We start from the raw sequence: 27,130 nt of genomic DNA, 5'->3' as shown, positions 1-27,130 counted from the left end.
AAGCAGCCGAACAGACACGAAGCGGCTGAGCGCTCACACAAGCGCTTCAGCTGCTTCGTTCTCGCTATTGGTGGAGGTCTCAGTGTTCGGACCCCCACCAATTCAAACTTCTGACATGTCACTATGACATGTAAGAAGTTTGTCAAATATTTAGCTACACTTTAAGTATCAAATCTATACTTATTGAAAGGTAAGATCTGCTAATCGACAGATTTCTCATGCATCATTACATCACACACACCTTCGATATATATTTTTTAAAACATACCTTTTAGCAGACCCTCCAGCTTTTTTTAGAAGTTTAAATATATTTTGTAAATTTAAAAACTTTCTTTTTACTTTTAGGATTAAAATATATGCAGTAATTGCAGCATTGTTACAACTATTTTATAAAAAATTGTTATTCATACTAAAATCAATTAGAAAATCAAGGTGGATTACAAAATCTGTTCTATGAAAATGCTTACAAATCTTGAGCACGTTTTTTTGCATATATTTACTTTTAAGTATGGCGCTACAAAAGGAGCAGCAATGAAAAAATATGTAAACTTGATTTAAAGAGAAATCCTTCTTTTACTATGGCTGCATGGTTTCTATTCATCTTAGATCCGATAAAAACGGATACATTTTAGTGTTTTTAAACAAGATCTTTGGTGCAGCGAAGCAAGATGGGACGTATAGTTCATGAAACAAATTTTGCCTTAAACTTAGAAAATAAATGGTTTTAAAAAAAAAAAAAAAAACACAGGCAGCCCTGCTGTAGAATTTAACAGAGGCCTTTGTATCTCAAGATTCTATTCTCATGAATAACAGGCTATTTCAATGCATCATTAAAATGGACAAACATTTTAAATGGATATCCACAGCTTCAAAACATACCTTAATAAAGCACAAACTTTACAAAAACATGATCTTTGCATGAATATCATAGTTTACAATATAAAAAACAGTGACATCTAGACATCTGGTGTGGCCTCATGAGAGCCCTTTTGTCATTTCTTTGGGGTACATGTAAGGCAACTATGAATAGAAGGCGGCTCTTAAGAAAATAGATTTTTATTGTGGTATTAAAAAGAGCTGATTAACCAGCAGAACAACTGTTGGCAATGTATGTTTTGTAGCTCTCAAAATAGGATGATAAAAAAGTAGTGCCATTTAGATAAAGCCAATCCTTGAAGAAAATATAAAAAAAATATAACCACGCGCCTCATTTTAAACGTAGTTGGACTTAAAAGATAAAATATGGCATCCATATGAGGATTGTGTCGGGAAAAGGGTTAAAATAAGCCAATCGAAACAGCGAAGCAAAAATAAAGAAGCAAAAAAAAAAAAAGACACTGCTGCAATAAAAGTATCTAATGACTGGACAGTTTGACCCCTTATCCACATTTGTATCTTTAGTGTTTTAACAAGTTACAAAGTACCCTCTTCTGAGAACTACAAAATTAGTACAAAAATGTGGCTTTTCATTTTAATAATTAATTTCGGAGATATATTCCTATTGTTAGGGTAGACAAGATTTGTTTTGGTGCCTGCACCTTCCTGTACGCAGCTAAGTATAACCTATATGTAAAATATTACATATAGCATAAAACAGGAGGGCAACAGTTAGGAAACTGTACAGTCTGCAAGAAATTGTTCTTTAACTAGATGCTGGTGAAAACTCAGTGACCAGGGTCATAGTTCTGTAATACCTACTCAAGATTCAATAACCTGTTTAGTTAATCTGAAAAGTTGTGAGCATTGTTGGTTTACCTCAGGCAAGAATACACAATCTTAATATACATCCACCACAGTTTGCAAACATATTTTATGCTGAATTATGATCTATGTTTCTGGTAATTCCGTTCCTGCATTTGTAAATATGGCACTGCCAAGCAAGCCATATGGCAGGCAATATATTTTACAACCTCAGGAATGGCAGAGTGGAGAACACTCTCAATCCATAGCATACGCAATGCATGTCAGCCAGGTGAACATGTGTACAGTGCTATTTTGAGGCATTATATAGTGCTATTGGCTGGAGTGCTTAGTCAAAGGTCTTGCTATTTCTGCACATTGTGTCCATGATGCCAGTACTCTTCACAGGATCCATTACAAAGCGAAGCCTTCCACTGGATCTACACAAAAGAAAAAGAAGTGTTATATAGATAACTATTTTGTTACCATATTGCACAGCTTCCTGGTGCAGTCAAGCCTCCATGTACTACTATACCTGTCCTTAACTGGGGACCCAGCTATGGTTGTTGCTCTGGTTAGTGCCAGGATGTATGGGCTCAAAGTTGAAATCCAGACCACCTTCATCCATCAACTCATTGTTTATTATGTATTCCATGTCACATTCCAAATTCTCAAGGATCATGTCCATGTCCAAATCTGTAGGAAGACGTTCTGAAACGGCACCAAAGGAATTTGGTTTAGGAGATGGCATAGAAGAGGCTGGAGGAAGCCCGATCATTGTAAGAGTGTTAGGAGGCACCATAGCATTAAAAGAAACAGTTGGTCGCTCGGGTGTCCTACCTTTACTCTGACCTCCCAATATTAATAGATTCTGTCCTCCGCTCTGCCCAAGGACAGGATCAACCTGTGTCATCATAACATTACTAGGTGGAGGAGAATCGGAGGTCAAAAGGGCTTCCAGAGTCTGAGGTCGTTGAAAGTGTCCAGAAGGGCCACGCACAGAAGAAGCATCAGTTGGGTTGAACAGAGAGTTACCAAAAGTTAGAGTTTGTGGTGGATGTATTGAGAAATTGGGCGTTCCTTGTATTAAAGGCTGTGGCACAGGAAGTGGTGCTCCAGAAGAAAGCATTGTTAAGCTGTCAATAAGCTCCAGTTCCTCTGAGACAGTTGGGGGTACACTGTTTGAGAAGCTGAGTGAAGTGTGGAGCTCTTCATCAACAACATCATCAGGTTCTGTCAAAATAGGGGATAGGCGAACGCTGAGATTACTTGCATTGGAACCTGTGCGTGGTCGAAAACTGGTCCACACATCAGGATCATCACCACTGCGTGAAGGACTGCCAGGCCATTTTGGGAGTTGCGAACCAGGGCTTCCTGCAGTCGACTCTCCAGAACCTTGAGCCTTTTTCTTAGAAACTTTATTTCGCACTTTTGCAAGCTTGCTGCTGTTGTCCATGGATGCTGCTCTCCTACGTGGCGCTTTACCGCTTTTGCCACCCTCCGGGTTCAGCATCCACCAAGAGCTTTTACCGGTTGCTTCATTGTGCACCTTAATAAACTTGCTGTGCAGAGATAGGTTATGACGGATTGAATTCTGCATAAAGAAAAAAAGCACATCAAATTACTGGAGGGAATATGGGTGGGCCACAGGTGTTTACAAAACAGAAATGCAAACGCAAGAGGGGAAAAAAATCCTGTTAAATATTTTGACTAGTTCTGGACGTTGGCCATATATTAGTAAGTTAGAATACAGAGCAATGTTTAAAGTTTCGAAAATATATTTCTTTTACTTTCAGAGATATTGCTATTTCTCGATTCTGCTGCAGCAGCCATTTATGCAACAGTGACAACAGCAAGTCCAATTATCTTGTTTTCTACTTTTCGATTAGTAGCTACTAATCTGTCATTTTATTATCGTGTTATTTCAATACCAGTCACATTTTCTATCAGTTGCTGAGAAGCCAATTCAAAAGTGACAACCAATATTGCTGCACTTTCTTTTGCATGGCTGCAACTGAATAGAAAAAAAGTCATCCCGAAATAAAACAAGCATTATTACGAAAATACGACAATTTCTCCAGCCTTTGATAAGATATAGTTTAATTTAAAGAGTAGCTGTAATTTCCATAAACCAATCATACAAGCCTAGATTAGAAACGCAATATTTCTCCTTACAGAAAACAAATGCCTTTTTCTTCACTTATCAGACACCTTCCCCCCCCCCCCACCTCTCGCTTGCTCTATGCATGGATCACTCATTTTCAATTCACCCTTAAAATCCATGCACATGCGTGTTGAAAAGGATTATCAACATCCCTGATGGACCAGATTATAGCTGCTGACAATAGATGTCTAAGGAGAGGGGAGGAGGCTGCTGTAGAGACAGAGGCATAGAGACACACAAACACTGCTGCTGATTCTAGTAAGGCTATGTTCATACACAGTTATGCAGCTGATAATCTATTTCTCAAAATCTGCAGCAAATTCATTATTCCACGCAGATATTTTCGGGTGTGTGAATGGGGTATACAAAAATCCCATTCACATACATTGCTGACTGTTCGGATTTAGATGCAGATTCTGTGCCGAAGCCCTAACAAAATCCTTAACGTATGAACTGTTCCTCACCCTAATGCTGGATTCTCAGTAACACAGCTCATTACTTTTCTATAATGTCCTCTATTTTGCTACGGTTTCAGAATCTGTGTGAGAGATAAGGGAGCAGGATTCCCTCTTCTCAACGTGTGTTGTGTATGGGAGACATCATAATAGCAGCTAATCTGCCCCCGCTTGAGTGGAGCTCAGGGACAAATGACAATTAGAGATGAAGACTCAAATCGTATAGTTTCAGAAATGGCATGATTTCTCATGTACACACAATAGACGGCTTATTCTGAAAATTCACCTGAAACAAAAAAGTGACACTTCAATAAAATATAGATCTAATTTCTAAAATGAAAAAATTGCCCAGAACAGTTGCCCAAATCCTCATGCACACTTCCGACACATTTTTCACGGCCGTTTGTGACGGATCCGTGTGGCTGTTTTAGCGGCCGTGTGCACTCCGGTGTGCACTCCGTGTTTCCGTGCGCCGTGCATTCCACTGTCCGGGGTGCTGAAAGAGTTAATGGGCTGCACTGATCGGCGGTAACTCTTTCAGCACCCTGGACAGTACCATGCTCGGCGCTCGGATAATACAATTTTAATGTAATAAAAAAAAAAAAAAAAAAAAATTTTTATACTTACTTTCCTCCTGTCCGGCCTCCAGTGATGACGTTTCATCCATGTCGCCGCTGCAGCCAATCACAGGCTGTAGTGGCGGTCGCGCACGTCAGGATGACGTCAGAAGGCCGGCCTCTAGGGATGACGCTTCATCCCACGTGACCGCCTCTGCAACCAATCACAGGCTGCCGTGTCAGAAAGGAATGTCGGACTGGAGGAAGAAGAGGGACTCGTCACCAAGACAACGACCGGGTACGTATGAACTGATTTTTATTTTATTTTTAATCAGCAGCCTCTTTTCTCTATCAGTGATTGATAGAGACAAGTGGCTGCCGATTAGTGTAATATTTCTGTTATGTTTTTCTGCCCGCCCGGCTGTTGCTAGGCAACGGCTCCGTCACACACGGACGGCACACGATTGCCTTCCGTGTGCCTTCAGTTTTTTTGACGGCCTCATTGACTTGCATGGGCCTCACGGTCACGGAATCTCGGACCAAAGTAGGACATGCTCTACTTTGGAACGGAACGGAGCAACGGGACCGTCAAAAAAACTGAAGTGTGCATGGCCCCATTGAAATGAATGGGTCAGTGTGCTAGCCGTCAGAAAAACGGCTAGCACCCTGAAGGAAAAAACTGAAGTGGGCATGGGGCCTTAGTCTCTGCAAACATTGCGTTTAAACCATCTGTTGCAGGTATACATCGGGAGTAATACAGTGGCATAAGTCACCATTACGGTATACTTTTTTGCGGAGTAACCCTGTATAGGAAAGCGCAGCAGATTACGTTTTCTTATATAGTTACAACAAAAAAGGTATTCTGACGGATACCAGCCAGAAAGATAGAAAAGGGACGCTTTTTTGCCATGTCAGGTAAATAGGGTGCTATGGAAACGATCAGCGTAAGTGCAGGGACCATACACAGTGCATATGCCAAATGCAGTGTAAAGCTGCTATATGCACAAAACCTTAGGCTACATTCACACGACAGTGAAAAACGGCCGTCACACAGACATTTTAAGAACAATAGAGTTCTATGGGTGTATTCACACAGCCGTTTTTTTAACGGCCCGTGAAAAACTGATACATTGACTTCTATGGGAGTTGTCTGGCCGTGAAAACGGCCAAAAATAGGACATGTCCTATTTTTTGACGGCCAATATTCACGGCCCGTTAAAAAAACGGCCATGTGAATAGAACAATAGAACTTTAATGCTCTGAAAACTGCCATGTGACGGCCGTGAGCATGTGCAGGGTTCAAATCAGATGTCAGAATGCAGAGCGTTACAGTCCTGACAAGCTGAGATGAAAGACTCTCCACAGCTATACTGCCATACTGCAGAGTCTCTGCTCCTTGCCTGACAAGCAGGGCAGAAAGCTATTTCTATCTGCAGTGAACAGAGGATCACTATGTAGAGACCTGGCTGTAGGGAGAGTGATGAGAATGAATATCCACCAGCACTTAGCTCATGAGGTGGACATACACATTGCTATACACTTTGAAAACCAGCTGGTGCCATACAATGTAAGCAAAAAAGTCATAACATCAATGGATAATTTTTTTAACAGCATAATATTTATTTTCTTTCTTTTATCTATACAATGGATAGGATATTTAATCGTGGGACAACCCCTTCAAATGTATGTGCATCAAACTTCGGAAAACCCAAGGAACCAGGTAGCTAATGTGCTTAGAAATCTTAGAAAGGTCTATTAAAGTTCTTCTTATTGCCAGGCCACTAAAAAAAGTGAAAATAGTCTCCTGGAGAACAGAATTAATATAGGCAATGACCGTTTATTAACAAATATGTTTGCAATAACATAATAAAAATTCTAAGACCCTATTCACACGACAGGGTTTCAAAAAACGGCCGTCACAAGGCCACAGTAGGAACAATAGACCACAAATGGGGCTATTCACACGACCGATTTTTTTGACGGCCTGGGAAACCGGGTCGTCAAAATATGGGACCTGTCCTATATTCGGCCGTTTTCCCGGCAGCCCGGCTCCTATAGAAGTCTATGGGGCCGGGTAATACACGGCCATCACTTAAATGTGTTCAGAGTGAAGGCCGTGTCTTCCGTCGCTCGCTCTCTCCTCCTCCTAGTGCAAAGTGCATGTGAGGAGGAGGAGGGTATTTTTTTGCTCCCTGTTCGAGCGGAATCCCCAATCCCCGGCCACAGCTTCGGCAAAGCTTTGGCCGGGGATTGGTGATTCCGCTCCAGGAGAAGTCCCTGACTTCACTGTCCATATATGGACATAGTGACATCAGGGACTTCTGAAGCGGAATCCCCGGCGCTGTGGCTGGTGTTTCCGTTCCAGGAGAAGTCCCTGACTTCACTGTCCATACATGGACAATGAAATCAGGGACTTTCCCTTGAACGGTCCCCTACAGTGGCGCTATCTATAGAAAGGTAGGGGGGGTGCTATGTAAAAGGGTGCTGTGTGGCACTACCTACAGGGGGGGCTGTGTGGCACTACCTACAGGGGGGGCTGTGTGGCACTACCTACAGGGGGGGCTGTGTGGCACTACCTACAGGGGGGGCTGTGAGGCACTACCTACAGGGGGGCTGTGTGGCACTACCTACAGGGGGGGCTGTGTGGCACTACCTACAGGGGGGGCTGTGAGGCACTACCTACAGGGGGGCTGTGTGGCACTACCTACAAGCAGTAGGACGTTTGGACGGAATCAATAGCACAGTCAACCATTAGCTAGGTTTCCCTCACCATGGAGTTCAATGGTGAGGGAAACGGAAGCGGAGGTTTTCGTTTGACTTTCCACTGAGGGGTTAACCCAACTGAAACCTCCGACGGAACCTTTCAGTGGAAACGAATGGTGATATGAACAGTCCCGAATACATACCAGCAGGTGTTATTCTTGTGTAGTATGTTAATACATACTGTGTCTTTTGTTTTTTCTGTGTTGAACTGTAGCATTTATTACAATGCCTCTAAAACGCGCATAAATAAATTGAACAAGTGTAAGCTTCTTGGGACTACACACATAAGAATGAAGGAAAGAAATTGGTGAGAGACACAAAGATAAATCCTTTAACCCTTTCCCTGCCAAGGAACGCAACTCATACAGTTTGGAATGAAGACACTTTCTGATACGTCCTTGACTGTAAAAGCTCTATCTAGAGCTGCAATCTAGGTCTTGTTTTAAAGCAAGGATTGTGTGTTAGAGCAGGTTGACGTGAGATTTGCTGCTCTCACTTCAGCCCCGTGTGGAGAACAGGAGGGGCCAGCAAGGGACGGACGTGCTGGCAGCATGCTGGAGGAGGATATCTGATCCTGTATAGCTGTACATAACCCCATGTAGAGGGGTAACAAACTTTTGCTAACGTTATCACCCCCCCCCCCCTTATCAATTAGAGAGCATACTTGCTATCACATATGGGAGGTCTTTTTTATTTCAGAAAAGAAGTGAGAAGATGATCAGTAGCTCATCTATTCACCCCTCTGCACCTAAGTAGACCGTTTATTGACTCCACGACCCGCACTTTCACCAACGTCCTGATCCAAGCACTCGCATCACACACAAACAGCAATATAATGTATATATTTTACACTGTTCCTTTTCTGTCTGTACCTGAGGTTTAGTGTAAAATCCACTGACCACTTCCATTGCGATAACCGCTACAGTCAAAGCAATAACGATCACTAAAAGAATGTCTTATAGCTATATGAAAAAGATTCCCATCAGTCAGAAAATAAAATTTTCACCCACTGACGCTATGTACAGTTTTCAACTAGTTGAACCCAAAAAAATAAAAATATCAAAAATTAGTTAACGCATTCGATTAGGTTTAGGGTTTTTAGATTATTCACAATGGTTAGGACGTGCTCACAATTTGCATAAATTATTTTTTTTTACCTAGATTTTTACAGAATCTCGGCCAAATGGAGCCGCTTTCCCGAAAGTTTTTGTTATTAAATCATGACAAAAAAATAGCATTTTGACCGTGACATGTGAACACAGCCTTAAAGTTTGTGTAGGGGAATTAACTTACATACCTATACAATCCCCAATATAATTTGCATGCGGAAATTCCTTGGTGTATTCCTACGGTTTTGGAATAATACTTTATTTTTTTTATAATCGCTGTTTGATGGAAAGTCTAAAAGAACATTTCGATTTTGGTAGCATAGTTAGGCTCTGTTCACATGTGTGTTGGGTCCCGTTCTGACGTTCCGCCAAAGGTTTCCGTCAGAACGGGACCTTGGGCAGACACAAACTGACCCCGACGGAAACCAGAGGTTTCCGTTTCCATCACCATTGATTCAATCACTGGAATAGGACTAGAGTTTCGTTTAAAATGTAACCTTTACTCGTAACATATTTAAAAAAGTGTGCAAAACAAATGACACACCAGGACAAGACTGTTTACAAAAAAAGGAGGACGTCATACGCCGGAACTAGCGTTTACTCCAGCACGGGGAAACAAGTGCTATGAGGAATCCCTGCCACTGCAGAAGAACGAAACTTTAAAACAGCTCCAGCTCCACCAGATTTTCAAACCCCTATCTCGTATTGCAGCAGATCGGCGCTGCAATGTAGATAACACTAACGTTTTTTTTTTTGTTTTTTTTTTTAAAACGAGCATTTTTGGCCAAGTTATGACCATTTTTATATTTATGCAAATGAGCCTTTCTTATGTACAACTGGGCGTGTTTAAGGTTATGTCCAACTGGGCGTGTATTGTGTTCGTTACATCTGGGCGTTTTTACTTGTTTTACTAGCTGGGCGTTGTGAATAGAAGTGTATGATGCTGACGAATCAGCATCATCCACTTCTCTTCGTTACCACCCAGCTTCTGGCAGTGCACAGACACACAGCGTGTCCTCGCGAGATCACGCTGTGACGTCACTCACTTCCTCCCACAGGAACTTCATTGCGTCGGATGAGCGAGGACACGCTGTGTGTCTGTGAACTGCCAGAAGCTGGGTGGTAACGAAGAGAAGTGGATGATGCTGATTCGTCAGCATCATACACTTCTATTCACAACGCCCAGCTAGTAAAAAAAGTAAAAACGCCCAGATGTTACACACACAATACACGCCCAGTTGGACAGAACTTTAAACACGCCCAGTTGTACATAAGGCTCATTTGCATAAATATAAAAATGGTCATAACTTGGCCAAAAATGCTCGTTTTTGAAAAAAAAAACAAAAAACGTTACTGTTATCTACATTGCAGCGCCAATCTGCTGAAATAGGAGATAGGGTGTAAAGGATCTGCCAGGTACTACGTCTGTGTATACTCCCGGGATTAATCAGTCGACACCTGAGGCCAGACCTCTTAGACTGACACCGGCTCCCACCAACCAGGGTGGCAGGCTCAGGAGTGGGAGAGCCTATCGCGGCCTGGTCAGTCGGAGTTAGCTCCGCCCCCTGTCCATTTATACCTGCCGTGTTCTCTTCCTCAGTGCTTATTATTCTTCTTGGATTCCTGGCCCCACTGCTGCCTTGCTCCAGCCTGCTTCTGCCGTGCTTCTGCCTTGCTTCAGTTCCGCTTATCCTGCTTCGCTTTGCCCCTGGCTTGCTTCCTGCTCCATGCTCTCGTTGGTATACTCCACTACATCCTGATCCTGACTGACTCATTCACCGCTCCGTTTCCTTGCGGCGTTCCGTGGGCTACTGCCCCTTCCCTTGCGTGTTCCCTGTTTGTACTCCCTTGCACTTAGACAGCGTAGGGACCGCCGCCAAGTTGTACCCAGTCGCCTAGGGCGGGTCGTTGCAAGTAGGCAGGGACAGGGCGGTGGGTAGATTAGGGCTCACTTGTTCCCTCCACCTCCTTCCTGCCATTAAATAGGGGTTTGAAAATCTGGTGACAGAGCCTCTTTAATCTGTGCCTCCTGTCAGGGAGGTTATCTGGCCTTATCTCCCCTGAGGAATTCTGGCCACAAGGAAACGCGTCGGGAGAAGGCAAGGATTGATTGCCTAATTATACAAAAAAGAAACAAGTGAGGTTTCCCAGTCCCCAGCCATAGGAACGGAACAGGACTCTAACAAACTACGGAACGGGTAGGAGGGGTCATTACCCCACAGAGATTAACATTTATCCTTCTGGGAAATAGACTACTCACATACATTGAAATAATTTGGAGCATCTTTTACACTCTGCAAAGAAATGTTAATATCACCAATATAAAATTGACATTTATTGCATGGAGCATTACATCACCATTATGATAAGGAAGATTTTTTTTGTAAACAGTCTTGTCCTGGTGTGTCATTTGTTTTGCACACTTTTTTAAATATGTTACGAGTAAAGGTTACATTTTAAACGAAACTCTAGTCCTATTCCAGTGATTGATTACAAATTCTTGTAGAGTATAGAAAATATCAAGTCCTGCGGTGGAAGGCTTCAAAATATACCACTAACACCTCGTCACCATTGATTTCAATGGTGATGGAGCCGGTGCCCGTGCTTTCCTTTTGTGTCTTTTGTGCACCGGATCTGTTGTTTTGCCGGAAACAATAGCGTAGTCGACTATGCTATTGCTTCCGCCAAAACGACGGATCCAGTGTACAAAAGACACAAATGGAAACCACGGACACCGGCTCCGTTACCATTGAAATCAATGGTGATGGAAACGGAAACCTCTGGTTTCCCTCTGTGTCAGTTTGTGTCTGCTCTAGGGATGCATGATGCATCGAAATTTCAATATGGTTTCGATACTTTGCATCCCCAAACGGTTCGATACCGTTATTTCATGTATTTCGATACTTAGCGGTGTGGCTGCACAGCTCAGTATTGTAACACATGAATGTATGAGAGCGGGGCTGCGGCTGTGTAATACAGTCATTTCCCCCGCTTCTGAGTCCTAGCATGTGCGCGTGGCCAGGATGATGCGATGCGGCCATCGCTGCACTGAAAACAGAACATGTCGGGCGAACTGCAAAACACCCCCATGTTGTGTCTTCAGTGCCTGCGCTCATTAGTGCAGCGCTGGCTGAATCACCTCATGCTGACCGCGCCCGCACTTCCTGTCAGGAGCGGGGCAATGACTGTATTACACAGCCGCAGCCCCGCTCTATAACGGCAGAGATCAGAGAAACCTCTCATCTCCGCCGTTATTCCCGTGAATGCTGCCATCACAGCTGACTGCAGCATTCAGGGGAAAATGAGAAGGGGTGTTCCCCTTTGGATTGCGTCACAGGGAATTCCTGTGACGCGATTGAGGGACATACCATATATGGGCAGACAGCACACGGTCCATTGAAGGACCCCAGGGCTGTCCTACCATATCTCCTGTTAGGGCATACCCAAGTATGCCCTAACAACTGCCTGTGTACTATCAGTACACAGGCTAATATACTGTAATAGAGATATATGCCACTACATTAAAGTTTAAAAATAAAGTAAAAACAAAGTAATTTTAAAAAAATACTTTTTTTTTTTACAATAAACATTAAAATAAGTCTCAATACATAAAATCTACACATTCAGTATTGGCGTGGCCGTAATAACCTGCACAACAATTATTTTGCATCATTTATGATGTGTACGATGTAAAAAAATAAAAACTGCTTTCTAGCACTTATTGTGAGGCACGAGGTGTGATGGATTTAACATCCATGTGCCTCACATTAATAGTAACTATCCCCATCATGTGCCTCACATTAACCCATTATGACTGAGAAACATGATGGGGTTAATTACTATTAATGTGAGGCACATTAAAAATTCATCATCACACCTCGCGCCTCACATCAGAAAATGGAAGAACTTTTTTTTTTTTTTTATTACTGTTGGCAAAGTATCGTTTTGGTATCGAAATCGCAATACTACACAAAGTATCGGTATCGAAGTCCAAATTCTGGTAGCGTGACATCCCTACTAAGAAAGTGCTCATTGCCTGGCCACTGAAAAAATCCTCCTGGCTCCCAGTTTTATTTATTTTTTATGCCTTACATACAGGAAAGTATTTTAGAAATAGCTACAAGTGGGAAGCATATTGTTAATTGCCAGGCGTTCAATTGGGTTTTATAATGTCAAGAACAGGCCATAGACACGCGGATCTGGCCACGATACGGCTGGGTTCACACGACCTATTTTCAGACGTAATGGAGGCGTTTTACGCCTCGAATTACGTCTGAAAAAACGGCTCCAATACGTCGGCAAACATCTGCCCATTACTTTCAATGGGCTTTACGATGTACTGTGCCAACGACCTGTCATTTTACGCGTTGCTGTCAAAAGACGGCTCGTAAAATTACAGCCTCGTCAAAAGAAGTGCAGGACACTTCTTGGGACGTTTTTGGAGCCATTTTCTTATAGACTCCAATGAAAACAGCTCCAAAAACGGCCGTAACAAACGCCGTGAAAATCGCGAGTAGCTCAAAAAAACGTCTGAAAATCAGAGGCTGTTTTCCCTTGAAAACAGCTCCGTATTTTGAGACGTTTTTGACTCTACGTGTGAACATACCCTTAGACTAAGCTTCTGATTTTGGACCGTTCATCCTATTTCAATAGAAATAAACTAGTTCCTCGTGGGAAATGATTCTGATCACATTATCCTACATGAAAAATCTGAAGTCAATTGTAGTTAACCCTGTGGTGCCGCAGCCATTTTTTCATTTTAGTTTTTTACTTCCCTCCTTCCAAGAGCCGTAACATTTTTATTTTTCCGTCAATAGAGCGGCGTGAGGGCTTGTTTTTTTGCGGGGGGCATTGTGGTTTCTATTGGCACCATTTAAAAGTATCATATAATGTACTGGGAAACTGAACAAAAAAAATTTGTGGGAAGGAATTGGAAAAAACTGATGTCTTTCGCTTTGTGGTAAAAACGACAACATAACTTTATTCTGCTGGTCAATATGATTACGGCGATACTATAGTTATACATTTGTTTGTTTTTTAAGGTTTTACTGTTTTTACAAAGAAAAAACTTTGTTAAAAAAATTCTCAGGCCTCATGCACACGCCAATGCCCGTAATAAAGCATGGGAGCACGACCCGTAAAAAACAAAACGATAGGACATGTGCTATCTTTTGCGGTACACTTCTATGGCCCAGACACTTTCCTGGAAATAAACGGGAAGGTGTCCGTGGACAATAGAAGTGAAAGGGTTCATAATTACGGACGATATTTACGGTCGTGTACATGGGGCCCGAAAGCCATAACTTTATTTCCTCAGCGATTGAGTGGTGTGAGGGCTTAGAGCGAAGGTGACCAAAAAAAAAAAAAAGCATTTCTGGTGGTTTCATTATTATTATTTTTTCGGCGTTCACAGTGCCTGTTAAAGAATGTTCCGTTGTAATAGTTCAGACCTTTATGGACACGTCAACACCAATTTTGTTAATATTACTTTAGAAGAAAGAGCGGAAAAGGGATTCTTTTTTAACTTAGTTTTTAGTAGTGTACAATAAAAAGTAACTATTTATAACATCTTTTATTAGTTCCCAGAGGGGATTTGAACCAGCGATCGTCAGATGTAATACTAACGTATTACAGTGTCTTGTCATTATTTATCTGCCCCGGTTACCATCGGCACCCCAAATCGCATCTTGTAGGGGGAGGGGGCGATAGGCGGTTGGAGGCCCCTCCCTCTTTCTAACGGCTTAGATACTGCGGTCACTATGGACTGCGGCTTCTTAGTGGTTATACAGCCAGGATCAGAGTTCTCTATGTTCCTGGCCATTAGTGCGAGGTGTCAGCTATGATACACAGCTGACACTCGCAGCGTACGAGGCGGGCTCAGCCCGTGAACCCGCACCATGACGTAGCGTAGTCCTGGTGCTTCAAGAGGTTAAAGACCACGACTACATCCTTGCTGGTTCCTTATTCTAGCATTTATTTCACTGTAGGGGGTCGGTAATCCCTCCACCGTCATCACCATGGACACAACAACCTGTGGAGACTACTGGCCACACACTGGGATTGGGGTACTGGGATTGTGAGAAGGTGAGGTGCACCCCATTACCTTCCAGCCTGCTGAACTGTTGCTGTCTCCCTTGTCTTTGAAGTAGGGGATAGTTTTCACCATCCACTCATAGATCTGTGACAAGGTCAGTCTCTTGTCTTGAGTGCTCTCTATGGCCTGGGAGATAAGTTCCGCATAGGACTGGTTGCCCCAGGCATTCCTCCTAGATCCCCCTTTCCGGGGAGTCGCTCCTGCGCCCACCAGTCCATCAGAAAGGACTCGGTCTTCAGCCTCGGCCGGCAGGAGAGAGGGAGCATCAGTGGGGTCTGTTCTGCTCTCCTCTGAGGGGGCAGCGGTCTGCACTACAGAGAACTCAGGCCTGGGAAGGGGCCATGTGCACGACCTAGGTCTTGACTGAGGCTCGAAGTCAGGGTCAATGTCCACGGGTGACGCCTCGGCTCCCTCCATAGCTGGGATTTCTGGAGGCCTGTGATGCTCGCTGGGGCCCTGCGCACACTCTTTTTTTTTTACCAGGTTCGCTTCAAGCTCTGCACACACCGGTGAATGTTCAGCCCGCACAAGCCATGCTGCCTGCATATACACGGGCAAGACGCAGGTGTGTGGCGGCGGCGGCCAGGTGGGCGCTCTCACTAGTACTTCTCCTGCTGCTACCACCACACGCTCGTTAGGCGATCATGTCCAGACGCTGCGTCCGTCAGCCAGTTCCCGTGTATCCCTAAGCTCTTTCCTATGGCTCTGGAAGTATCTACGCCGGTTCCGTGCGGTAAATGTCACTTTCCCTTTTGTTTTGGACGCCACAAAACTTCTAGCTGACGTCTCTGTTTACCATGGGCTGCGGAGGAACTAGGGCGCATGCGCGGTAAAGTCTAAATATTATGCGCGGAAAGGACCTCCTGACGTCAGTAGGTCACGTGACATTCCGAAGTCACGTGATAATCTCAAATTACGTGGCTCTGCATCAGGCGCGGGCTTATTTTGCGGCGAGGAATGCTGTTGCGTTGCACGCTGGAGGCACATGGTGAGTTTCTGTATGCGGCTGCGATTATCGGCACTTTTCGCGCTCTGGCATAATGTAATGGTAAATGCTATGAAAAGACATCCTGACGTCAGTAGGTCACGTGACATTCTCAAACTACGTGGCTCTGCCTCAGACAAGAGGAAGGTTGTTTTCTTACGCGCACGGTGGTTGTAAGGCACTGTCCGTGCTCTGGCATAATGTAATTGTAGGGTGCACTGGAGTCACGTCTGTGGGGGAGACCTTTCGTACTGTGGGGTCATGTTGGGTAACTTCTAAGGCATATGCCTGTAGTCATGTTTAAAGTTGATGTGTCGCAGATTTTTTTTTTAGCAAGTTACCTATTTTTATATATTTCTTTTTCTTCAACAATTTGGGAGGTATTAAAAATTAAATTTACGTTTTTCTGTGTTGGCCACCAGGGGGGAGCCCTTCCCAGAATTACAGCAGAGTGAATCCGGCAAAGAGACCTGACTTACAGCTGCTGTAAATCACTACTCGAGAATCGCTGCCTCCCTATTTTTGGCTACAAGCCAGGAATAGGTGTCTTCAAATTGCTAAGCATTGTCTCCATTTTGAGAGTGATTTTACAGTGGTAGAATGTGCTGATCACGGCAGCTATAGGACACCGCAAAATGCTAAGGGCTCAGATGAGCGTGTTTTATGTCAGTTTGCTGTCCGTTGAAATGACTGACTGCACACGGACGCATGCAAATCAATAGGGCTATTCAGGCATGCATGATTTTACACGTAGTGTGTCGGTTGCGTAAATAATAGCGGACAGCACACATCTGTGCTGTGCGTTTTTCACGCACAGTTTTCTATGGAAATTGGGTGAAAAAAAAACGAAACAGGAAGTGCTTGCAGACCAGCATGGAGAAGTTGGCGGCAGATTGTTCTATCCTGAGCGCTGTTAAAAGAAAAAAAAAAGTCATGCCAAAGTCCATTGATGATCAAAAACGTATAACCTTGGTAAAGGAGAGGCCGGAGCTATGGGACACCAGGGCCAATGCGTACCATGATCGCATCAAGAAAGATGCAGCGTGGGAGACCGTTTCAAAAGACATGTTCCAGCAGCAGCGGTCCAGTGCGAGGCTTGCTGAAAAATCCCAGGAGGCCGGCCTGGAGGAAGAAAAAGACTTCTGGGTAAGTATGAGTTTAGTTTTTTGCGGCAGAATCGCTTCGAAACAGCTGCAAAAAAAATGCAACAACTGCTATTGGTTGCGTGTTTTACTTCCTCATTGAATTTAATGGGGAAAACCTGCAACAAATAAGCAGCATTTACGCAAATACAATTGACATGCTGCAGAATAAAATTCGTATTTCTGAATCGTATGGATGAGATTTGATTTCCCCCTACACCACCTCGACAGCACCACCGGGAGGGATTTCCCGCCTCCAAGGGACCGGAAACAGGAAGCAGTTTAAATTCCCCCTCCTCCTTACCCTCTCCAGTTGTTTCCTGCCCCTTTGGACACGGGAAGCAGGATCCGAACGTTGCTCCGTGGGATCAGTAGGTTCTTTTCATCAGGCGCCCTGGTCTTGTCTCTTTCCCTGGACCAACGAGCGGTGTTTCGGCAGGGAGGATGGGGCAGAGAACTGGGCTCAGAGCGGCAGATGCTGCTTCCTCTCTAGCTCCTTGACATAAGTCCTGCAGTGTGGGCAGCCCCGGGCATGTCTCCTCCAGGTAACGGGGGTCAGCGCTGGCAGCACTAGACTCAGGAATTTCCCTTGGGCAAGGAAATCCCTTACTGCACATGGTGCCGGCGTCTCCTGCATCCGGAACTGCTTAGTGCACATGCGCGAGACTTAGCCAGCTTCTTGAAGGTACAGAGTTTGACATTTTCAAAATTTTTGGCGCCAAAATCTCTTTTAACCCCTTAGTGACCAACAATACGCCTTTTCACGTTCGTCACTAAGGGGTATTAGGCTAGGCTGACGCCTTTTCACGTGAGCCTAGTCTAAGTCCTGCACGGGTCTCCCATGCAGGCTGGAGCCGGGGCTCTGATGACAGCTGAGCTCCTGCTCCAACGCCCGCGATCGAAGTTTACTTCGATCGCGGCTGTTTAACCCGTTAAATGCCGCCGTCAAATACAACCGCGGCATTTAACTTTGTTTACAGAGGGAGTGAGCTCCCTCTGTCACTCATCGACGGCCCGCGAATGCTATCGCGGGTCTCCGAAGGGGTGTCATGGCAGCCGGGGGCTTGATGAAAGCCTCCAGGTCTGCCCTGGACATATGCCTGTTAGGACGCGCCGGAGGCACGTCCTAACAGATTGCCTGTCAGATTTACACTGACAGGCAATAATGCTCTGGTATACGAAGTATAGCAGAGCATTATAGCAGCGATCTGAAGATCGCATAGTAAAGTCCCCTAGTGGGACTAGTGAAATAATAAATGTGAAATAAAGATTAATAATAAAAATGACAGTAAAAAAATAAATCAATTTTTTTTCCATAAAAGTGTAAGTGTAAAAAAACAATAAAAGTACACATATATGGTATCGCCACGACCGTAATGACTCCATTAATAAAGTTAATATGTAATTTAAACCGCAAGGTGAACACCGTAAAAAACCCGCAAAAGACAATGGCGAAATTGCAATTTTTTCCGTTGCCCCCCAAAAAAGTCATAATAAAAATGAATCAATAAGTCCCATGCACCCTAAAACAGTACCAATCAAAACTAAGTCTCGTCCCGCAGAAAACAAGCCCAAAAAAATCACTACATTGATGGAAAAATAAAAAAGTTACGGCTCTTGGAAAGCAACGATGCAAAAACAAATAATTTTAGTTCAAAAGTGTTTTTATTGTGCAAAAGTCGTAAAACATAAAAAACCTCTATATATGTGGTATCGCCGTAATCGTACCAACCCATAGAATAAAGGTAACATGTTGTTTACGTCGCACAGTGAACGGCGTCAATTTAAAAACGCATAGAACAATGGCGGAATTTCAGTTTTTTTTTATAAATCCCCCCCCCCCAAAAAAAAGTTAATAAAAGTTAATTAAAAAATTATATGGAACCAAAAATGGTGCTATTAAAAAGTACATCTAATCCCGCAAAAAACAAGTCCTCATACAGCTATGTAGAAGAAAAAATAAAAAAGTTATAGCTCTTTGAATGCGACTATAGAAAAACTAATAAAATAGCTTGGTCATTAGGGCCTAAAATGGGCTGGTCACTAAGGGGTTAAAACCATTCCTTTGTTTTGATCTGGGAAGTAGTTGTGAGTTATTTCAGGGCTGCTACTTGCTGAATTCATTGAGTTCAGCCAAGATATCCCGTGCAGAGTTTGCTGACCCAACCAGAGCCCCTAGACCGGTAAGAATGTGGTTATATTTTTCTATAACCACCCTCCCTCTGCAAAGCATCAAGATATTTGACTGAAAAAACTTTTATATATGTTTACTTTTCAGGGAGGTAAAGAGGGAATTCAAATGATCCAACCTATTAAGATGTGCGGAATTTTCAAAAAATCGCTTCCTACCACACATAAGAAATCGCTATGTCAAAAATGTTTGGAGAAAGTTGTGAGCGTGTCCCTGTCACTTCTACAAAATATCAGAAGTACGATACGAGAGGGGTGGATACAGCGCTGTCTCAGAGCCGCCCACCATCTCCCATGTCTTCCACTTCTAGATCTATCCCGCAGGAAATGTCGGACTCTGATATCCATCAGGAAGAGGGGGAACTAGATTCTGACCATTCATCAGATAATGGTGCAAGACCTTTATTTTTGGCAGAGGACACAGATAGGGATACACGATGCATCGAAACTTCAATACTGTTTCGATACCGTGCACCCCCAAACGGTTTGATACCGTGATTTCATGTATTTCGATACGAAGCTGTGCGGCTGCACAGCTCAGTATTGTAACACATGAATGTATGAGAGCGGGGCTGCGGCTGTGTAATACAGCAATTGTCCCGCTCCTGAGTCCTGACAACTGCACGTCGTCAGGATGATGCGATGCTGCCAGCGCTGCACTGAAGACGGAATATGGCGGGAGCACTACAAAACACCCCCATGTTCTGTCTTCGGTGCCTGAACCACCGCTCATTAGTGCAGCGCCGGCCGTATCACCTCAGGCTGACCGCGCACGCACTTAATGTCAGGAGCGGGGCAATGGCTGTATTACATAGTTGCAGCCCCGCTCTATAACGGTGGAGATGAGAGAACCCTCTCATCTCTGCCGCTATTCTCCTGAATGCTGCGAACACAGCGGACTGCAGCATTCAGGGGGAAATGAAAAGGGGGATGCCCCTTGGATAGCATTACAGGAATCCCTGTGACGCGATTGAGGGACATACCATATATGGGCAGATAGCCCAGGGTCCATTGAAGGACCTTGGGCTGTCGAACCATATTTCCTGTTGTTAGGGCATAGTTAGGTATGTCCTAACAACTGCCTGTGTACTATCCGTACACAGGCTAATGTACTGGCATATAGATATATTCCAGTACGTTAACCCCTTCCCGCCGCAGCCATTTTTCAGATTTTCATTTTCGTTTTTCCTCCCCACCTTCAAAAATCCATAACTTCTTTTTATTTTTACGTTGATATAGTCCTATGAGGGCTTGATTTTTGCGGGACGAGTTGTAGTTTTTCGTAGCACAATTTATTGTGCCATATAATGTACTAGGAAACGGAAAAAAATTATTTGTGGGGTAGAAAATGTAAAAAACAGCGATTCCTCCATTGTGTTTTGCGCTTTGTTTTTGCGGAATTCACTGTGCAATTAAAACAATATGTTAACTTTATTCTGTGGGTCAATACGATTACGGCGATTCCAAATATATATAGTTTTTTTCTATATTTTACTACTTTTACAAGTAAAACCTAAGTGTAAAAAATAAAATTTATTTTGTGTCGCCAAATTCTGAGAGCCATAACTTTTTTTTAATTTTTCCGTCGATTTTAAGTGGTATGAGGGATTATTTTTTGCAAGATGAGCTGTAGTTTTTAATGATACCATTTTGGGGTACATGCAACGTTTTGATCACTTTTTATTTCATTTTTTATGGGAGATGAGGTGACCAAAAAATAGCGAAAAATCTCCCCCTCTCCTACAAGCCAGGAAAAGGTGTCTTCAAATTGCTAAGCAGTGTCCTGCTGCCGTTTTTGGTGCGATTCTGCTGCTGGCAGAAGCTATAGGACACACCAAAAGGCTACGGCTCTATTCACACTCTTACTAAACAAAGGGAAAACAGCTCCTGATTTTCAGCCATTTTTTAATCAAACTCGTGTTTTTGGCGTCGTTTTTTACGGTCGTTCTTGGAGCTGTTTTTCTATAGAGTCAATGAAGAACGGCTCCAAATACGTCCCAAGAAGTGATATGCACTTCTTTTTTGGCGGGCGTCTTTTTACGTGCAGTTTTTGGAAAACGGGCGCGTAAAAAACGCCCCGTCGGAACAGAACGCCGTATTTCCCATTGAAACCAGAGGGCAGATGTTTGTAGGCGTTCTGCTTCCGGTATTTTGGGACGTTTACGGCCCGAAAAACGGCTGAAAACCTTGCGTGTGAACATACCCTTAGAATGATGAAAGTGAAGTGAATGACTTTTCAGTTGACAGGTTCACACGGCGTGTATTTGACACACTTTTTTTTGCGGATTTTACGTGCCAAAAACCACATAAAAAAATGCTTGCTTACGCTTCTTATTTACATAGTTGGTAAAGTGCGCTTTAAGTACATACAACACGCGTTTTACACACGCGGTTTAAAAAACCTTTTAAATCAATGGGAAAGGGAGCCGTTAGTTTTTTACGCAAGTGTTTTTAAAAAACGTGTTGCGTAAAAAAGAACAGTGGGTGGGGTTGTGTGTGGCATAGTTGCATGTTTAGGGGGAATTGTGTGTGTGTGTGTATGGGGGGTTGCTTGCCGCTGATTCTTCAAAACAGTTGATAAGCGGCTATGAAGAATCAGCGGCGCCCGTGCATACGCCACATGTGCCACGCACACGCACACACTCAGCCCTCCTACATCTGAGAAGCTTAGCTCCGCACACCGTCCACACTGACAATACATCTGTCGGGGGGGGGGGGGGTCGGGTGGAGGGGCCCTCGTCGGGGGCTACGAGAGCGGGGGTCTGTGATAGATAGAGAGAGGGACAGACAGACACACCCCTTACCTGCAGTGCAGCTGGTCTTCATGATGGCGCCTGCTATCTCCCTACAAACAGCTTCTCTGCTGTGTGACTCTGAACTGCGTCTGTGCAGTACAGAGCCAGATAGTAGAGGTAATGGATGGGAGCCGTTCATTTTGCCCTATGCATTGTAGCTGCCGTATTTCATCTCTATATGTGTCGTTGATCGACACATACAGAGATGAAAAAAAAATGGCAGTCCCCATAGACAAGTAAAAGTATGAATACATTAAAAAGTAGTAAGTGACTACGCAAATAAATAAAATTTTTGTTTACATTATATTAAAAGCAATATAATAAAAAATAAAAATAAATCATGACACCTTCCCTTTAAACCAAGTATTGCTGCGACATGTACGGCAAGATCTTTAAAGATTTGGATGGAGCAGCTAGAAGATCATCTAAGATCCAAGACTCCCAAGAGATCAGATTTCAGCCTCCATGCCAGTACTTCAGAGGGCAGTACATTTCATTTCTGATGCATTGTCCGATTCAGTCAGGCTTAAAGTGTAGCTAAACATTCCACAAACTTCTGACATGTCATAGTGACATGTCAGAAATTTGTATTGGTGGGGGTCTGAGCACGGAGACCCCCACCAATCGCTAGAACAAAGTGCTCGTGTGAGCACTCAACTGCTTCGTTTCTGTTTGGCTTTTTCCGGAAATCCAATGTATCGGAGTGACGGGCTCATAGACTTTCTATTGAGTCTGTACACCGATACATTTATTTCCAGAAATAGCCGAACAGACCCGAAGCAGCTGAGCGCTAACACGAACGCTTCAGCTGCTTCGTTCTAGCGATTGGTGGGGGTCTCCGTGCTTGGACCCCCACCAATCTAAACTTCTGACATGTCACTATGACATGTCAGAAGTTTGTTGTACGTTTAGCTACACTTTAATGTTAGAACAGCCGCTCTCTCCCATTCTGCAGGAAGAGCTACCTGGCTTCGTTCCTGGGTAGGAGACACGGGGGTCTAAATCCAGATTATGTTCCATAGCCTGTGAGGGTGATAGATTATTTGGCCCTGGGCTAAACGATATCCTGGAGAAAGCCTCGGACAGAAAAAGGGGGTTTCCTTCTGAAACCCATTTCTTCCAGCAAAGATGGCCCTTTCGGAACCAGAGGAGAAACCCTCAGGAGGTTAAGAAAAGGGAGGGCAATCCAAGATGGCAAAATCAGAGGCAGAAAAACTGAGGGTTTATGTTTAATGCCAACGCTAGAGAAGACCGCTCCAGAAATACTCAATGACGCCAGAAGGTCTGTGGGAGGGGGGGGGGCAGACTAAGATTCTTCTCCCATACATGGTCAGGGATTTCTTCAAGTTCATGGATATTTAATATTGTATCTCACATTTTCAACTGGAGTTCAGTTCCTTTCCTCCAGAGAATTTTGTATTAACAGAAACATTAACCCCCTTTTCTTGTCAGCAGGAGTTGGAGAGAGAAATAGAAATCCTGCAGAAACAGGTGGTAATTCCAGTTCAGACTTCACATCACAGCCAGGGTTATTATTCCCCTTTATTTCTAGTCCCCAAATCAAATGGGAGATCCAGGGTGATGATAAACCTGAAGCGTCTGGATGTACATATCCAGTACAAGAAGTTCAAGATGGAGACTATTACACTCACCATTAATCTGCTCAGACCCTCATGCTTCATGGCCTCAATAGACCTACAGGATGCTTACTTCCATATACCAATACATCCAGACTTACAAAGATTCCTGATTTTCGTGGTAACATTGAAGGGTGAAGGTTCATCATCTTCGGTTCTAGGCCCTGCTATTTGGCCTCTCGTCTGCCCCCATGGTCTTAACCAAGATTATGGCCGAGATCATGGCCTATATTCATCAGAAAGTGATATTAATCATCCCATACTTGGACGATCTATTAATATCAGCAGAATCTCATCAAAGATTAAGTTGCCATCTAAAGATGACGAAACAGCTTTTGTCATCCCTGGGCTGGCTGATCAACCTAGAAAAATCAGACCTGACACCAGAGCGTTTAAAGGTATTTCTAGGGAATCTCTTGTATTCTCAGATCCAGACTTCGTTTCTTCCATGAGAGATGGGCTACTCCAGAAGGTCATTTCCTTCATTTATCGAACATCGGCTTCTATAAGAGAGAGAACATCAGTGTTGGGGTTGCTAATATCTTCTATTCCAGCAGTCAGATGGGCCCTTTCACACTTGTGAATTCTCCAGCACTTCCTTCTGTCATGCTGGGACAAGAAGCAGGAATTTCTAAATCCGAAGAGAAGGATTTCTTTCAGGGTAAAACAATCTCTAATGTGGTGGACACAAGAAGAAAATGTATCAAGAGGTGTCATGTGGTCACAGAGGTACACAGTAGTCATAACTACAGATGCCAGCGAGTCTGGATAGGGAGCCCATTCAGGTCAGAACATGATCCAGAGATCATGGAACCTCTATCAAGAGCTTTATCAAACGTAAGAGAACTGCAGTCTGGGAAGCTCTGAAAGCCTTAGAAAGTCTACTAAAGGGCAAAGACATCCGGATGTTCTCAGACAATGTCTCTATGGTAGCATACCTGAACAAACAAGGAGGAACGAGAAGCCGGCTACTTTGTCAGGTGTCAGAACAAATTTTCATCTGGGCCGAGCAAAACGTTCTATCTCTAACATCTATACATCTAAGAGAAACAGAAAATCAGGTGGCAGACTACCTGAGCAGACAGACATGGCCTCCAGGAGAGTGGAGTTTAAATCTGCAGATATTCAAAAGATGGGGACAGATGGGGGTAGATCTGTTCGCAGACAGGAAGAACAGGAAGGTAACAAGGACAATCAGTCAGGGGTAGATCCCCTGTCTCAAACCTGAAAGGGCAAACTCCTATATACTTTTCCTCTATTCCCCCTCCTCCCCAGGGTACTGAAGAAGGTGTCGGAGGATAAAGCAAGAGTTATTCTACAAGCCCCATATTGGCCCAAGCGGTTAAAGTTTCTACTATTGCTATGGATGTCTCAAGAAGCCCCCTGGCATCTACCTCCCAGACGGGACTTGCTATTCCAGGGACCAATCCTTCACCCAGAGGTGAACCAACTTCATTTTTGTAGCATCCATGGCCGTCTGGTTTACTCACCCCCGAAGACTGCAGTCATGGATCTGTGAGCGCTGGCTCACATCTCCTTCCTAGGAGACGCCAGCGCTCACTTCCGCTGTGTCCCGTAGAGTGCGCGTGCACGCTCGTGCCCGGTCTTAAAGGGCCAGCGTGCGCACATTTGGAAATTATCATTATCAACTACACATGATTTCCTGGACTATAAGAAGGGCCCTGCCCTTCTGATCCTTGCCTGAGCGTTGTTAGTGTTTCCCATGTCCGTCTTGAAAACGGTCCCTTAGTTTTTTCCCCGTTCCAGTTGTTACCTGTATCCCGTGCTGTGTTCTTGTTCCTGAGCCTATTAGTTTGTGAGTCGTGTCCTATTGCACCTACTGTCGTCTGCCACATCCAGTGTCGTCTGCCACGTCTAGTAGTATCCGCCACATCTGGCGCAGCCTGCTGTACCCACCTCCATCCGTGCTGAAGCCTCGGCCACTTTCTAGACTAGTTCAGGTACCCGTGTGTTACGAACTTCTATTGACTCTTGTATAGACTGTGATAGGCCAGCTGCCTCTCCACATACCCTGTGACCGTGACAGTACGCTCAGGCCATGGAACCCGCTGGCCAGCCCAAGACCGCAGTCCAGAAGATACGCACGGAGATGCATGACCTACGCACACGTCAGGATCAACTCCTCGAGGCTCTAAATTCTATTATGGCCCTCACTGTTCCACCTCAGATTCTTCTTCCAGAGGCTGTTGCTGTGCCACTGCCTGTTGCTCCGGAGCTGTTTGTTCCGGATCCACAGTTCCTCTGCCTCTTCGCTATGACGGTGATCCCAGAGCCTGTAGAGGATTCATTAACCAATGCACGGTTAATTATAGGCTACTGGCTCATCTCTCTTTCCTCCGAGGAGGCCAAAGTAGCGTTTATGATCTCCCTCCTCGCTGGCAAGGCCCTCGCATGGGCAAACCCAATCTTGGAACAACAAGGACCTATATCCTTGGTCCTAGCCTTGTTCCTGCAGTCCTTCCATGCCGTGTTCGGGGAGCCAGGCCAAACATGTTCTTCCTCAGCCACTCTGTTGACCCTCAAGCAACAAGGTTCCACAGTAGGGAAGTATGCTATCTCCTTCTGTACCCTGGCAGCAGAGTTGGCATGGAACAATGAGGCACTGGTGGCGACCTTTTGGCAGGGACTGTCCTCGCACATCAAGGACGAACTGGCAGCCCCCGACCTTCCTTCTACCTTGGATGCCCTCATCCTGTTAACCACTCGCGTTGATGAGGATCCGGGAGCGCACTCATAAGGTTCGACAGGAGAGTCGGGATTACAGACCAGCACCTTCGGTCCAGAGACCACTATTGCCTTCCCCTAGTGCACTACCTGATGAACCCATGCAGGTGGACAGAGTCCGGTTGTCCGAACAAGAGAAGCAGCGCAGACGCTCCTCTTGATTAAGTATGTATTGTGGCCTTAAGGGTCATTTTGTGCGCCAATGTCCACAGAAACCGGGAAACTCCACCTAGGGTTAGTTAGAGAGGCAACTCAAGGTGGGATATCTCCAAACATCAAAATCTCTTCCAAATTGTCGAATCCTGTGGCCATCGTCTCTGGAGAGACGTCGAATCACTCCTGCCTATCTTGACCCTGGAGCAGCTGCTAATTTCATCCAGCAGGATCTAGTGGATCGCTTACATCCGCCCACATTTCTTCTGGAGAAACCTGTGGCTGTCACGTCTGTGAATGGTCTACCATTGCTCGATCCAATTGTGCTAACCATGGAACCATTGACACTACAAGTCGGAGCTCTTCACTAGGAACAGATCGCTTTCTTGGTATTACCCAGAGCTATCAATCCTAGCCTGCTGGGTCTGCCATGGCTTCACCTACACGCTCAGATTCTTGACTGGAGTTCCGGAGAAGTTCTTCAATGGGGTCCCAGATGCCATAGCCATTGCCTGTCACAAGTTCGTCCTGTTTTGCCCCCTCTGCCTCAGTCACTCTCTGATTCTCAGTATGCTAGTTTTGCGGATGTCTTCAGCAAACGAGAGGCTGAGATGCTGCCTCCACATCGGAATTATGACGGCCCCATTGACCTGGTTCCAAA

At 44.5% G+C, this 27,130-nt stretch overlaps 1 protein-coding gene and 1 long non-coding RNA gene across 3 annotated transcripts in view; both read right to left on the bottom strand.

The window, feature by feature from the left end:
• Window positions 1-732: 732 nt before the first annotated feature.
• Window positions 733-15,634, bottom strand: FOXO4 (forkhead box O4). Of its 2 annotated transcripts, XM_075834291.1 has the most exons (4): window positions 14,832-15,634; window positions 2,521-3,274; window positions 2,216-2,391; window positions 733-2,120 (listed from the first exon to the last, which is right to left on the bottom strand). In XM_075834291.1, the coding sequence occupies exons 1-3, from the start codon at window positions 15,366-15,368 to the stop codon at window positions 2,222-2,224; spliced, it is 1,461 nt and encodes a 486-aa protein (XP_075690406.1). In that variant the 5' UTR covers window positions 15,369-15,634; the 3' UTR covers window positions 733-2,120; window positions 2,216-2,221. The 2 variants fall into 2 exon arrangements, with proteins under 2 accessions (XP_075690406.1, XP_075690405.1); XM_075834290.1 differs by having other exon boundaries at window positions 2,216-3,274.
• A 1,223-nt stretch (window positions 15,635-16,857) lies between these two features.
• Window positions 16,858-27,130, bottom strand: part of LOC142659497 (uncharacterized) — a 57,262-nt gene continuing 46,989 nt past the window's right edge. Inside the window, exon 3 of the long non-coding RNA XR_012850337.1 lies at window positions 16,858-16,929. This is a non-coding gene — a long non-coding RNA (uncharacterized LOC142659497). The remainder of the gene's footprint in view (window positions 16,930-27,130) is intronic.

The sequence above is a fragment of the Rhinoderma darwinii genome, chromosome 8 (genome assembly GCF_050947455.1).
Source record: "Rhinoderma darwinii isolate aRhiDar2 chromosome 8, aRhiDar2.hap1, whole genome shotgun sequence".
Lineage (NCBI taxonomy): Eukaryota > Metazoa > Chordata > Amphibia > Anura > Rhinodermatidae > Rhinoderma > Rhinoderma darwinii.
The sequence above is the reverse complement of the archived record's forward strand: the minus strand, read 5'-3'. Positions and strand labels throughout refer to the sequence as shown.